Here is a 14,922-nt window from a genome sequence, read left to right as displayed (position 1 = left end):
TGATAAGGGTTGTTAATATTTAGAATATATTTAAAAAACTCCTGTAACTCAACAACAAAAACCAAACAACTTGATTTTAAAATGGGCGAAGGACTTGAACAGACACTTCTCCAAAGAAGATGTGCAAAAGGGCAACAAGCAAGTGAAAAGATACTTATCACTAACCATCAGAGAAATGCAAATCAAAACCACAGTGAGATACCACATCACACCTGTTAGGATGGCTACTATCAAAAAACAAAAATAACAACACAAGTGTTGACAAAGACATAGAGAAATTGGAAACTTGTGTACTGTTGGAGGGAATGTAAAAATGGTACAGCTGCTGTGGAAATCATTACGGTGGTTCCTTAAAAAATAAAAAAAAGAATTACCATCTGATCCAGCAATTCCATTTCTGGGTATAAACCCAAAAGAATTGAAAGCAGGGTCTTGAAGAGATATTTGTACACCCATGTTCATAGCAGCATTATTCACAATAGCTATAGAGTGGAAGCAACCCAAATGTCCATCAACAGATGAATACATAAACAAAATGTGGTCTATACATACACAATGGTATTATTATTCAGCCTTAAAAAGAAAGGAAATTCTGATACATGGTACAACATGGATGAATCTTGAAGACATGTTAAGTGAAATAAGTCAGATAAAAAAAGACAAAAAATAGAATGGTGGTTGCCAGGGGCTGGGGGAAGGAGGAGTTACTGTGTAATGGATATAGAGTTCAGTTCTGGAATGGATAGTGGTGATAGATGTGCAAAAATATGGATCTACTGAACACCACTGAACTGTACACTTAAAAATGAATAAGATGGCAAACTTTATGTCATGTATATTTAACCACAATTTTTTTAAAAAGGGAGGATGGCTAGAAAAAGTGAGATACTGGTACTTAGCAAATGATGAGGCATAAACTAGTATAGTGGCAGAGGGAATGGAAAATTGGAGATAAATGTACACCATAGGAATTTTAGAGGAAGATTCTTCAGGATGTCATGGAGAGATGGGTAAAGTGAGAAGTCCAAAGGAATTCTGAGGTTTCCTACCATGGGTGGCTAGATGTATGTTGATTCTGTTAACCGTGGTATGGAATACAGGGGAAAGAGCAAGTGTGAAAAGTAGGAAGACCATGAGATCATTTTTAGATTGTTGAGTTTGTGTTATCTGTGTCATGTCCTAAGATAGAGTTTGAGGTCAGAAGAAGAATATAGTGTGTATTTATTGATACAGGAATCATCAATGATAAGTAAGCCTGAGGTTTTCCAACTTCTAGGCAGACTCTGAATGTTATAACTAGGGGTTTTATGCTATTTTTAATGACCCAAATAGTCTCAAGTGAATGGCACATGTGCCTGTAATTATGGTGTACAGGTATTATTTTTTTTAATGCCACTGCTTTGTAAATAAAACTCTTCAAGCATTGCGACATGGAAATAAAAACAAGAATAACAGTTGTACATAATAGTGAAAAGATTGGGAACCACTATAGAGGTAATACTTGAATCTATATGAAGATGAGTAAGGAATGTAACTTTTATTCCAAGTTTACATAAGGCATCAATCTGTTATATTCAAAGCTGGGTTACCCCACATTATAAAATGAAGTTCCTTTTCACTTGTCTTTCATATAATATGACTCTTAACTTACCTTAAGCATTTAGACATATTTTATGCCATCATAGCACCAGTCCCATAATGAAAAACATCAACACCAAAGGATGAACTGCAATGAAAATCCTCTACCTGTAGAGGATACTGCATCACATGCTGTAAAGTGCCGAGTTAATCAAAATAATGGGTAAGATAATAAAATTAAGACTGTAGCACCTCCAGATACTAAATCTTAGGCAGGGTAATTGTAAGGCCAGCTTCATTTCTTACTCTTATTTCAGGAATTAGTCTTGTGCTGTAGTCTAATGTCTAAAAACATTTGTTTTATATACTTTGTTCAGTTGCCTGATTGCTTACAGCAGGAGGCTAAAGATAATTCCAGTTCCTTCCTCATGTACAGAAGCGAACTTAGTGTTCAATATTCTTTTTAGATTTTGATTCCAAAGCAATGTAACTATTTCTAAATAAACTAGAATACATTCATCTCTTAAAAATTACCATCTTGTTATTATTCCATAACACTACCAACGCTCAAATTAGTTTCGGAATATTTTGGTGAGAAAATGCATTCAAATAATGTTCAAAGTAATCAAGAAAATCAGTGTTATGTTCTGAGCAATTTTATTTGAAGGCCAAAGACCTTACCAAGTGAAGCTTACTAAGTTTGCTGCCAATGCGTAAATTACTCGACCTTTTTGGTATTGGTTTTGTCATCTGTAAAATGGGCTATATCCTGGCCTATAATGAATGGGGCCCTCTGGAATTGTGCAGCATGTCGCCTGAATTGCTGCAAAGCAGTAGCCCAGGCTATACTAAGATGCTTTCATCTGAAACACAATATTCAAATCAAAATTGCTTATGCAATAAATTATCTCACCTAGCAAAATGTTCAGAGGTAGTGTGGCTCTAAGATTAATTTGATGGCTCATGTCATCAAGAACCCAGGTCCTTTCCATCTCCCTCACTTCCCCCATCTTCAGCATTACTGTTATCACCTCTCAGGTTTGTCTTTGCATAGCTGAATGATGGTTGCAGTAGCTCCAAGCATCATGGCCTCCTAAACCATCTCCAAAGACCAAAAGGGACAGAAATTCTCCTCTGAACAATTCCCCAGAGGACTTCTCTCTTATGTCACTGCCCAGGATTATATCACATGCTCATTCTTTAAGCAATCACTTTCAACAGGAATGGAATTACCATGATTGGCTTACTAATTAAAAGATTTATCCTCCTGGGGCTAAAAAAGTGCCCACTTTCCCATGAAGTTTATGGCCAACCAACATCTACAGAGTGGATGGAAGGAAGAAGACAAGACAGCCAGCTACTGAATAGGCAATTAAGGTGTCTTCCACATGAAAAATACCTATACAATAAAAAACATTTAATTTAAGTGAAATAATAGATGTGAAAGTAATCCAGAACTCAATTATTATGTAAATGTTATGCCTTAACCTTTAAATGGCATCATTCAGTATATTCACCAGTTATATTTACCAGCTAAATTTACCATACTTGGTTTGTGACTTTTTAAATGTTAAAAAAAGCACATTTTTTTGCAGAGATATTATGATCTATAGATAAGGAAGATGACAAAGATGTTAGTCTTCCCAAATTCTACCAACCAGAGAAAAAAAGCACTGTTAATGTTTTATACATCCCTGCAGAAAAAAAAGCACTAACATTTTAGTAGATGCATCCCTGCAGTTTGCCCCATGCTAAGTGCATTAAATATATTTTAACAGAATTACTATACATACTCTACTATAACCAGCCTTTTCACTTAATTTACCAATATTAATATAGATTTTCATGATAATTTTTAATGGCTGAATAGAATCAGCCTTTGTTTTTAAACAGTCACTTCTATATTCAAAAGACTTGAGATTTGCTATAATGAGGATATTCAGAAAAGCAATATTGAAGAAGAGCTGTAAACGTAATTGAAGAATTGGAGGAATCACAGACGAGAACATACCTTTCAAGGCCTTCCACTGTCTCCATACAAACCTGCCATGTAAACGTCTTGTTAGCCTTTGGTGAAGTAATGACCTTGCTGAGCTTCCCTTTCATCTCAGCGCAAGGTTTATTCCCAACTGGCTATAAGCCTTAGGTCTCTTTCATTCACTACTGAATTCCTCTTCAAGATTCAACCACATTCTTTGGTATCCATTACCATGATTATTGGGGCTCTTTTTAATTTTTATTTATTTATTTAATAAACTTATTTATTTTTGGCTGTGTTGGGTCTTCATTGCTGCATGGGGGTTTTCTCTAGTTGCGGCGAGCGGGGGCTACTCTTCACTGGGGCGCGTGGACCTCTCACTGTGGTGGCTTCTCTTGTTGCGGAGCATGGGCTCTGGGCACGCTAGCTTCAGTAGCTGTGGCTTGCGGGCTCTAGAGAGCAGGCATAGTAGTTGTGGCGCACGGGCCCAGTTGCTCCACGGCCTGTGGGATCCTCCCAGAACAGGGCTTGAACCCGTGTCCCCTGCATGGGCAGGCGGATTCTCAACCACTGCTCCAGTAGGGAAGTCCCAGGGCTATTTTTTAATTAAAGGACATGGTAAGGAGTTTGTTCAGTGAGAATAAGGGCACTCTTAGAAGTCCAGCTTGATACTTAAATTTTTTTTTTAATTTCAAGAATGAACTACATACAACTTATAGTATACCTCACAATGCTTTTATTTAGTCATCCAAGTGAGAACAATCCAAATGATCTTCACGTGTATGGTCAGGGTAGACATAGAACAAATAGATCTCAGATATTAATTTTGCTAAGGTGCAAAATTCTCTTCCACTGAAGGTCCAGAGGATCCGAATTATCTTTTCCTTTAACCCTGCCTTTAGCCAACTTGTTATGCATCACACTTCCAAGCACTGCTTTTGCTACAGTAACTCATAAGTCTATATAAGCTCCAACAATACCTAAGAACTCTCAATATTTTCTACTCACCTCCATTTACCTGAGCTTTTGCCTGCTCATCTCCTGAATGTTCCGTCTCCTGAATATCATTGGCTGAATATAAAATTTGGGGCCGTTTTATAGTCCCTAAAAAGCAGATAGGGTTAGATATGATGTCTACATAAAACAAAAACTACAAAAAGGCAATCAAAGTTGAAGCTGCTAAAAAGATTGGAGAAATTGCTCGATATCCCTCAAAACATGGTATTCCAATTCAAAAATCTGTAATAAATTGTTAGTGAAAATTAATCCAAACAAATATTGAATACTGGTTGAGAAGTAGGGGGAAGAATCCTCTTCCACTGCTAGTAGGAGTGTAAACTGGTGTAGTCATCTGGAGGGTAGTATGGCAATAGCATGGAAAGTTAGTGTGCATATACCTAACAACTTGGGGATTCTCCCCTACATATAGATCCTAGAGAAACTCTTACCACAGTCTGTTAGTTATCTATTGCTATGTAACAAATTACTCAAAACTGAGTGGCTTAAAACAACGATAAACATTTATTATTCCACAGTTTCTATGGGTCAAGAATTCAGGAGTGTCTCAGGGTCTCTTCTAAAGTTGCAGTCCAGATGTTGGCTGGGGCTCCTGTCATCTGTTTAACTTCAGCTGAAGGATCCACTTCTAAGATGCTGTTGTCACATGGCTTGTACGTTGGTGCTAGCTGTTGGCTGTCCCATGGGGCTGCTACAGTGTCCTCAACAACACTGTAGTTGGCTTTACCAGGAGCAAGTGATCCAAGAGAACAAGGTGGAAATAGCAACGTATTTATGACCTAGTCTGGTAATTCACACATCACTGCCATATTATGTTGGTCACACAGGCAAAACCCAATACAATGTGGGAAGTGATTACACAGGGGCATGAATCATTTGGGACCATCTAGGAAACAGGCTTGCACACGCAGGTCCATAGAAGACATGTATGACAACATTCACTGCAGTATTATTTGCAGTGACAAGGAGTTGCAGGCAACTTAGGTTTTCATGCTGAGAGAAGTTTGAAAGTAAAATGTGGTATATGCCTGTGATGGAATACCTTGTAGCAATCAAAAGTAATGAACCAGATTTATGTATTCCTTTTTCAACTCAAAAGAAACAAAATTAGAAAAATAGAATGACATGTATAGCATAATGCAACTGATACAAGTTTGAAAAACACTGTATATATATATATTTTCCCCACATTATATATTTTTAAAGATGTATGTGTTGCTAAATACATATATAAAAGGTTAACTGGAAAGACATATGTGGTTGTATGTGGGAGGAAAGGGAATTGAAGAGGAGCTGAAGGAAGAAGTAAGAAAATGAAAGAAAAGAGGGGCTTTGCAAGAACAATGTGAAGAGTGTGTCATGAATTGAGGAGAGGAATTATCTTAATTCTGTGTAGTTGAGGGTTAAAAAAAATTTTTTTTTTTTTTAGGCAGAGTTGTAATGTGGTCCAAGCAGGCCTCCTAAGAGATCTAACTGAGGCAAAATTCCTAGTAGATAAGGTTCTACTAGTTTCTCTGTGTTGTATTTTTTATGAGTCATATTCCTGTGGAAGGAAAACTTCAATTGTCTTAAAATACCTCTCTTATCTCCTTGTTGGAATGAAATTCTTATAACAGAGCACAAACTTCTTTTGTTTCTCAAATGCAAATAATCTTGAGAGAGGTAGCCCACAAATACAATTTATAAAAAGGAGTAAATCATTGAGATCAGATTTCCTTGTTAAGGATATATTTCATAGGAGGCTAAATGAACAGGATTTTAAATTTCTTGAAAGGGTATGGGGGTAGAGGGGATAGAAAAGAGAAGGAGCACAGAGGGGGTACATTAAGGTACCAAAGACAGATCAGCTCCCTCATGATTTTGATTAAAACTAGTGCTTTTAACAAATTTCATTTTGGGGTTGAAATAAGAAAAAGAGATTACCTTGCATTTATGGTAATTTAGTTCTTTTGAGTTCAAGGTATACCCACAGATAAATTTTCATTTGTTTAATTTTAACCACGGTTAACAACTAAATAAATATATTAATTTAATCTCTAGATGTTGTTTCAAACTGACGACTATTTTGGGGGTTTGGTAGTAGTGGATTGATTGGTTTATCCTTAGGATAAATCAAAATCTATACTTGAGGTCAGGCCAATTTTTTACAATTCACAGAGCAACCAGGACTAAAATGGAGAAGGTTCAGGTTAAAGCCTAATTTATCTTAGAAAAAGTATGTTGTGCATACTTGTAATTGTATGATAGCAGAGGGTTAGGAAAATGTTTTTATATTTGAGGGGAATAATAATACTGGTTTTATTGAAGTTAGGTCCAACCTATGGCACCGTGAATGCAAGAGTCATTCACATAACAAATGATCCACATGTGTATTGTAACAATTGTTCTGGAGACTAATTGTGGCCCTTTGGGGATCATGGCCAGTACTTCTTGAACAGCTACTCCTGCTGAGTAGCAACAATGAAGACAGCAGTCCAAAGTAGCCAATAGTCACCTTTCTTTTTTTCAGGGATATTTAATTTATTTTTAAAAGAAAATTAATCACTCTTGAAAAACTGTTCTTCGTGTGTGTTTAAGTATTTTATTTCTCATTCGCCCCTCGGGCACCAGACATGTTAAAATCAAGCTCTTATATGCCATCTAATATAAAGTAATGTAACCACATATGCTCCCTAAGGCAAAACACCCCATGAAGACGACTCTCCATGGAGCATCTGGCAGCCAGTTCTATAAACACAAAAACCACACACTTGATTCACAGCACCACCTTGTTCTCTGTTCCACATGGTATTTTTGATTGAGCACCAGCTCCTTAAGGCATCACTGTAATATTTGGTTAACAGAAACTGACATATGTACATAATAACAGCTGATTTTCATATAAGCCTTCACAAACACTCTAGGAATTTTGGAAAATACTCTGAGGTTATGAAGCATTCTAAAGTTTAATATTTCTTCAAAACTTTTCTATTCTCCCTTCACTACTTATTAAAAGCCCTTTACTAAGGACATTAGCTAAGGATCACATCTGCACTAGACTGTAAGCTCCATGAAGGTAGGGCCTGTGCCTGTCTTGTTCATCAATGATTCCTCAGACCCCAGCAAGGCATCAAATCATAGTTCATGAATGCTTGAACTTGTATCTCATGACTTATTAGACAAATTTATATAATAAATTTTTCTTAATGACAACTGGGTTGTATGTCTACAATAGAGACATTTCACCTATTAGAACAAGACCTTAAAAAATATTCTAATATTTTCATATTAGAAATGTGAAATAAAAAATAAAAAGTGGTCCAGAGAGGTTCAGAGACTCATGAAAGTCACATCACTTGACTTAAGACCACCTTCCTCCACCCAGCCCAATGTTCTTTGAACCACACTCTGCTGCTCCTCCTTTATGATTCTGTAAAAAGCAAATTTAAATTAACTAGCTTTTTTTGAAAAAAAAAAAATTTCCAGGTTCATTAAGAAAAACTAAAAAACTAGTTTGTAAAAGTCTTTTATTGTATCCGTGCCACACATAGTAGTGAAAAATAACACTCCTAAAAAAAGAATGCTACCTTTTCCACAACATTTTATTTTAAATAAAACTTCAAGTACTCTTACATAGGTACAAAAAAATTCTGATCTACTTGCCTCCAACAGGCCACCACAACACACAGTAGATAAAACACAGTGGTTACAAATGTCTTTTAAATTTATTTCTGAGGCAAGGCAAATGGGAGGGAAATGTTTCTATGAAAAAATACTGTGTGCGTAGGAAATTGTCACAATGTTATTCCACATGGATACAAATGATTATACTTTAATTTAGGCCCTGGTGGCTTAAAATTATATAACAAAATAGAAAAAATGGAAAACTAATATCCCCTACACCCTGTTTCAAAGGCAGGCACTACCAAGATCAAGGAGATGCCACAGTGTTGGCAGAGGATAATTACTGTACAAGCTGTACAGCTATAATTACCTTCAGACTAAAATAAAATGCTATAATCCTTCTAAGGCATAAACAATAATGTCTGCAAACAATATATACACATAATACATATTTAAAACAAGACTTAATATAAACAATAATGAACAGTATATACATGTCAATTTTTCTTCACTGTCTTGAAATACAATTTAACTACACAAGTGATGCAGCAACATATATATATACATATATATGTATATATATATATATATATATATATATATAAATGTACTTGTAACTCTACAGTAAAGTTTATTTTTGGTGCTTTTATAGCACATCAGTGTAAACAGTTTAACTTGGCTTTGTTTTATATTTTAAAACATTCCTTGTTGTATTTTCAAGATTTAAAGCAATTTTTCTAGTTCTTCCTTTTCACAGAAAACGAAGATTCTGGATGTGGTTTAATCATAAATAATTCATAAAATTAAATACATTCACTAAAAAATAAACTACAAAGTAAAAAAATGAAAAATAGATATTTATTGAGAGGGAAAGGAGAACCATTTCCCACGTTAGAGCTCTGGTGTTGAATATTCAGTGCGATTTGATATATTTTCATTGCTATTGCACTATAACACCCTTTCCTTTGAAAATTCTTTGGGTGTGCTTCCCTGTTCTACCTAAATTAGCTGATAAATCACACAAACCAATAACCAAGGGCCTTGGTTGTTGTAGGAGTGAAGCCTTTAAAAATGGTATCATTCTTCTGATACTTTTTTTTGAATGATATTTATTTTAAGGGAAAAAAAGTCATTATGTATGTGCCTTGCACATGTATGTAAATACAGTTCACATTGCTGGTTCATTTGTCCTTGTTTAAAAGGAAAAAAACAAGAGAGATTATTATAACTTCAGCTCATTTGGAAAGTATCTGTCCACTTTTTTTCAAAATACTTCCTCATACTGTGGCCAGCTCTGCCTATATCAGAATCATCTTCATTAAATGTTTCACAGTTGTCAAAAACAAGCCTGACATCTACAGCAAAAGTTTCAAGGTTTGGATACCTGGAAGAAAACACATGATTACAGGTTGCTTTTGTAGGCTGGTTTTGTTTTGCAAACAAATGAAGAGGTAATAAAAGATAAAATAGAACATAAAGTTGAAAGGAAAAAGAAAAAGATTAGGGTAACTGCATTTAAACTAATATAAAACATATTATACCCTCTTATAAATAGGACGTTTAAAAGACTGCACGTGTTTTGGACATATAGAACTTAAAGACAGGTTAAATGGAAAACAGATTTCTCTTGAAGATCAAGATATATTTCAACAAACTAGCATTTTTCTTACATCCAATTTCCTGTTCGACCTGTATCACAATTTTGTTACAGGACTCATCCTACTTGATTAGTTTATTAACTCTGACCAACTGTATCACTTGCAGTACCCTGTTTTTCACACTCAAAAATATTTAGCTACAGTAGCAATAATATAAATGCTTCCCATGCACTATGTACATGACACTTGCCCTGTAGCTTTTACATACATCCCAGGATAGGTCACTCTGTGTTAAACCTTGCCCCTTTCCCATTTTTCTTCTTCTCTCTTCAGATATGCTCTTTTGCTCAAACACTGTCATATGATGATCCAAAACAAGCAAAAAAAGCATGTGCTATCTTTACTCTTTACTGGAGATAACATTATCAGGAAACCGCCTCTCAATGAGAGGCACTGTGAACTCAGTGCTTTTTTTTGTGGGAAAATCCCAGTCCTCTTTCCCTGTAAGAACACAGAGAAGAGAACTGAAAGGTGCATGACTAGACTTATTAGTAAGGAAGGAGTGGTGCATTTCAAGCCAAATAAATACATTTTGAAAAAGGGCTTTTGGAAATTCAAATTTAAATTAATTCTAACATGACAAATTGAATACTAAAATAATTTACCCATTAGAAATACCTATGAAGCACACACTCAAGCTCTGAGATCTGGTAAAAGTGGAATTATTTCTTTGATAAAATATCTTGTACAGTCTTTTCACTCCTTTCTGCTAATATGTGCAATAATAAAAGAAGAAAATTTATTTATCTGTAATGAGCTCACAGAATTGTCAGCCCTATGTAACGTCACCCATTGTCCTTTTCTTCTGGGAATTATTATTTTTTAAATTAAGGTGAAATGCACATAACATCATACTAACCATTTAAGGTAGATAGTTAAGGCATTTAGCACACTCACAACATTGCATTACCTAGTTCCAAAACACTGTCATTACCCCAAAAGGAAACTATCCATTAAGCATTTACTCTCTATTCCTTCCTATCCCCAGCCCGTGGCAACCATCAACTTGTCTTTTGGTCTCTATACATTTACCTATTCTGGACATTTCACATAAATGCAATCATATAACATGTGTGGGAATAATTTTTATAAAATATTTTAAAGTTGCCTTGAGAAATATTTATCTCTTTAGACTGTTCCTTACTACAAGAAAAGGTTAATGATTAGCACTAGGGAGAAATATCCGGGAGAGAATTTTAGGCGAGATTCTAGATGAAATAAGTACAACAGAAGGAGGGGGAAGCTGATGGAACCCAGAAAGACTCATTAAAGGAGGCACTTCCTCCCCTCTGTTCTCTAAGTTTCTAGTTTAAAATTTGAAATACTGTTTGTGAGTTTGGGTTCCAGCTCATTGATTTGGGTTTAATGAAATAAGTCGAAGTTAGAGGAGTCTGAATTCTCTGAATTCTGTCTCCCACACCTGGCACCACAAACAGGATTATAAAGAACTGCTTCTCTCTGCTTGCTTCTGCTGTGACCTCCTCCATTTACCAGCGCTCATTCTCAAAAGGGAGCTTAGATTTTGCAGATCTTTTGGTACTTCTGTGTTAATGTGTAAGCCTATTTATTTTGAGGTTTAGGTTCATCCTCTATCCAGGAACTAGCGAATTATGGAAGTTAAAAATGTTCATTGCAGCTCTATTTACAATAGCCAGGACATGGAAGCAACCTAAGTATCCATCAACAGATGAATGGATAAAGAAGATGTGGCACATACATACAATGGAATATTACTCAGCCATAAAAAGAAACGAAATTGAGTTATTTGTAGTGAGGTGGATGGACCTAGAGGCTGTCATACAGAGTGAAGTAAGTCAGAAAGAGAAAAACAAATACCGTATGCTAACACATATATATGGAATCTAAGAAAAAAAAAAAAAGGTCATGAAGAACCTAGGAGTAAGACAGGAATAAAGACACAGACCTACTAGAGCATGGACTTGAGGATATGGGGAGGGGGAAGGGTAAGCTGTGACAAAGTGAGAGAGTGGCATGGACATATATACAGTACCAAACGTAAAATAGATAGCTAGTGGGAAGCAGCCGCATAGCACAGGGAGATCAGCTAGGTGGTTTGTGACCACCTAGAGGGGTGGGATAGGGAGGGTGGGAGGGAGGGAGATGCAAGAGAGAAGAGATATGGGAACATATGTATATGTATAACTGATTCAATTTGTTATAAAGCAGAAACTAACACACCATTGTAAAGCAATTATACTCCAATAAAGATGTTAAAAAAAAAAAAGCAAAAGCAAAAGAACCAGTTCATATATAGACAGAAGTTTTTGCTATTTGGATCATATAAGAACCAATAGTTTTGGGCTTCCCTGGTGGCGCAGTGGTTGAGCATCTGCCTGCCGATGCAGGGGACACGGGTTCGTGCCCCGGTCTGGGAAGATCCCACATGCCACAGAGCGACTGGGACCGTGAGCCATGGCCGCTGAGCCTGCGCGTCTGGAGCCTGTGCTCCGCAATGGGAGAGGCCACAACACTGAGAGGCCCGCGTACCGCAAAAAAAAAAAAAAAAAGAACCAATAGTTTTAATGTTTTCGGAATTTAGGCAGGTCCCTTTCGAAATTAAAAAATAATAAAATGGGACAGACATAATTCTTTAAAAGATTGACAGTTCAGCCTCCAGAGAAATAAACTAGTCATTTGGTCAGTCTTGTAAATCATCTGATACATGTAAGACAGACACTGATCTTTATGAGTTAAGTTCTACTCAACTCTTCTAAACTGAGTTTAAATTACGGTGATTTTCACCAAAAAATATCTAGGAAGAACATAATAATAATAATAATAATAATAATAATGCAATTAAACATATTTTATAGTTTTTTTAAATGTAAAGTTCCTTCTTTCTCCTTATTTATGACCTTGCTTGAAGTGATGTGCATGGGCTACACTAAGGTAAACTGGTATGCAGGAATAAAGGGTACAGGGAGAATGGAGAAGGGAAATGCACAGCTCCTGGCCATTAACACATGGAATGCTTTTGTGTGGGCTTGTTTTGTAAGAGAACAGCCTTATTCTTGTGGCTCCAAAATGTCTAGAACCAGTGTCTAATGTCCAGAACCAACTAAATGCCAACATCTAACAGCTGCTACTCTCTGGCAAGAAGTCTGAGGCAATCTAACAAAGATCATTAACTGTGGCCAGAAGTCATTTTGTTCTTTGGATAGGATCACAAAGAGAATATGGTAGAGAGGAGCAAATAATAATTTTCTTCCAAATTTAATAAACACATTTTTAGTATTCTCCAACAACTCACAATAAAGCTTTTAATAGTTAAAATTTCCAGTGATCTTCTATCTCTACATTGTAATAATCTGAAAATATTACAGAGTCAATTTTTATTAAATCCACATGAGACAGTGTCAATATTCCACTGATGTACAATACAAGCTCTAGCTTACACGTAATGTACTTTGGGAGGCTTTCTTGATACTCTTCCTTACCTTCCAGGCTGAGTTTGGCGCCCTTCCAATGTCAAAATGCTTTATCACACTGTTTTTTAATTATTTAAATAATTTTAATTGATTTGTCTTACATACTATACTACCCTGACCAAACGCACACACACACACACCCCTCTCCAAAGGCAGAGCCTATGTCTTTGCTGTTAATGTATTTTTGGCTCACTAGAAAAGTACCCAGCATATACCAAGCATTCAATAAATATTGAACTGAAATGATTTACTTACTGTCCACTACTTAATTTCTCTCTAATTGTGGAAAAATCCATAGGCTTCTTAATAACTTTCTTATAACCAGGAACAAATTTCAAGTTTACAGGAAGTAGAAAAGGCCATGCATCCTCATGAGTTTCCATTTCAGTAAGGATCATACTAAACAAAACAATGTCTGAAATCAGTATCTATGCTTTAGAAATATCTATTTTTATTAAAAATTTACCTTTCATAATCTTTCAAGTAAAAAATGCAAATTAATTTATTTAAAAAGATAAAAGAATATATTTACTTATACTATAGACTTTCATTTCCTACTTACACAAATTGTCAAAAAGTTGCCTTTAGTATGGTAGAAGATTTCTAAGCAAATAAAATAGGAAGTTGCAAATATACAGTACATGAAAACTGAAATAATACCTGCAAAGAGCTAGGTCCTTGGAGTCATCTCTTTTAGGTTTCTTAACAGAAGGAAAACCTTCTTGTTTTGACAAATTAATAGAAGTGTTTTCCTCCATTTTTCTTTTTTTCAGGTCTTTGATTCCTCTTTTTAATGAACTACTTGTAGTTACAGAGTCTTCATCTTCAGTATCCCCTGTTAAAGTTACTTTCTTGCCTTTTTTTGACTCAGTCTTTTTTCCTTTGACATGAAGTTTTTTGATTTTTAGAGTTTGACCACTTGCCTTTAATTAAAAAAAAAAAAGGAAATGAGGTATAAGAAAAATAACTGTCTACAGGCCTTTTATTATTTTAAGTTAGGAAAGCCTAACAGGGCCAACAAAAAGAATATTATCTCTGATCTCGAAGGTTGATCATTTTATTATTTTCAAGAGAGATCTATGAATTTGTTCTCCCATAATATGAGGCAAAAATCTAATAAAGCATGAAAAATTTATTTTAGGAATTCTTAAAATCTGAAGATGTTGATCTCGTGGTAATCCATCTTCGGAACTATAGAACTTATCAGCAGTATTTCTTTAATCTAGGTCAGTGGACCCCAACCTTTTTGGCACCAGGGACCAGTTTCACGTAAGAAAATTTTTCCATGGACAGGGGGATGGTTCAGGCGGTGATGCGAGCAATGGGGAGGATTGGGGAGTGGCAGATGAAGCTTCGCTCGCTCCCTGCCACTCATCTCCTGCAGTGCGGCCTGGTTCCTAACAGGCCACCAAGGTAACGGTCTGAGGCCTGGGGGTTGGGGACCCCTGGTCTAGGTCACTAACTGAATGAGTTTAAAGATACAAAATACTATCTTTTGGAGCACAGTATAATTAAGAACAAAGGTTGAATATAAACAAAAATATAGATCTTATTAATAAGAAAATTGAAGAGATAATTAAGAAGCTAGGCCAAAACAAGGAAAATAGCTCATGAAGTGTCCAATAGAGAAAAAGTCCTT

General features: G+C 35.7%; 1 protein-coding gene across 19 annotated transcripts in view; it reads right to left on the bottom strand.

Moving 5' to 3' along the window:
* Window positions 1-5,067: 5,067 nt before the first annotated feature.
* The window catches only part of BAZ2B (bromodomain adjacent to zinc finger domain 2B), a 385,073-nt gene continuing 375,218 nt past the window's right edge, over window positions 5,068-14,922 (bottom strand). For all 19 annotated transcript variants that reach the window (XM_081243239.1, XM_081243227.1, XM_081243238.1 and 16 more), the window contains 3 exons: window positions 13,944-14,206; window positions 13,539-13,682; window positions 5,068-9,560 (listed from right to left, as the gene is read on the bottom strand). In XM_081243239.1, the coding sequence (XP_081099365.1) occupies window positions 9,407-9,560; window positions 13,539-13,682; window positions 13,944-14,206 (561 nt within the window). In that variant the 3' untranslated portion in view covers window positions 5,068-9,406. The remainder of the gene's footprint in view (window positions 9,561-13,538; window positions 13,683-13,943; window positions 14,207-14,922) is intronic.

Source organism: Mesoplodon bidens (assembly GCF_964165515.1).
Source record: "Mesoplodon bidens genome assembly, chromosome: 8".
In the NCBI taxonomy this organism is placed as follows: Eukaryota; Metazoa; Chordata; class Mammalia; order Artiodactyla; family Ziphiidae; genus Mesoplodon; species Mesoplodon bidens.
This window is presented reverse-complemented; position numbering and strand designations above follow the sequence as displayed.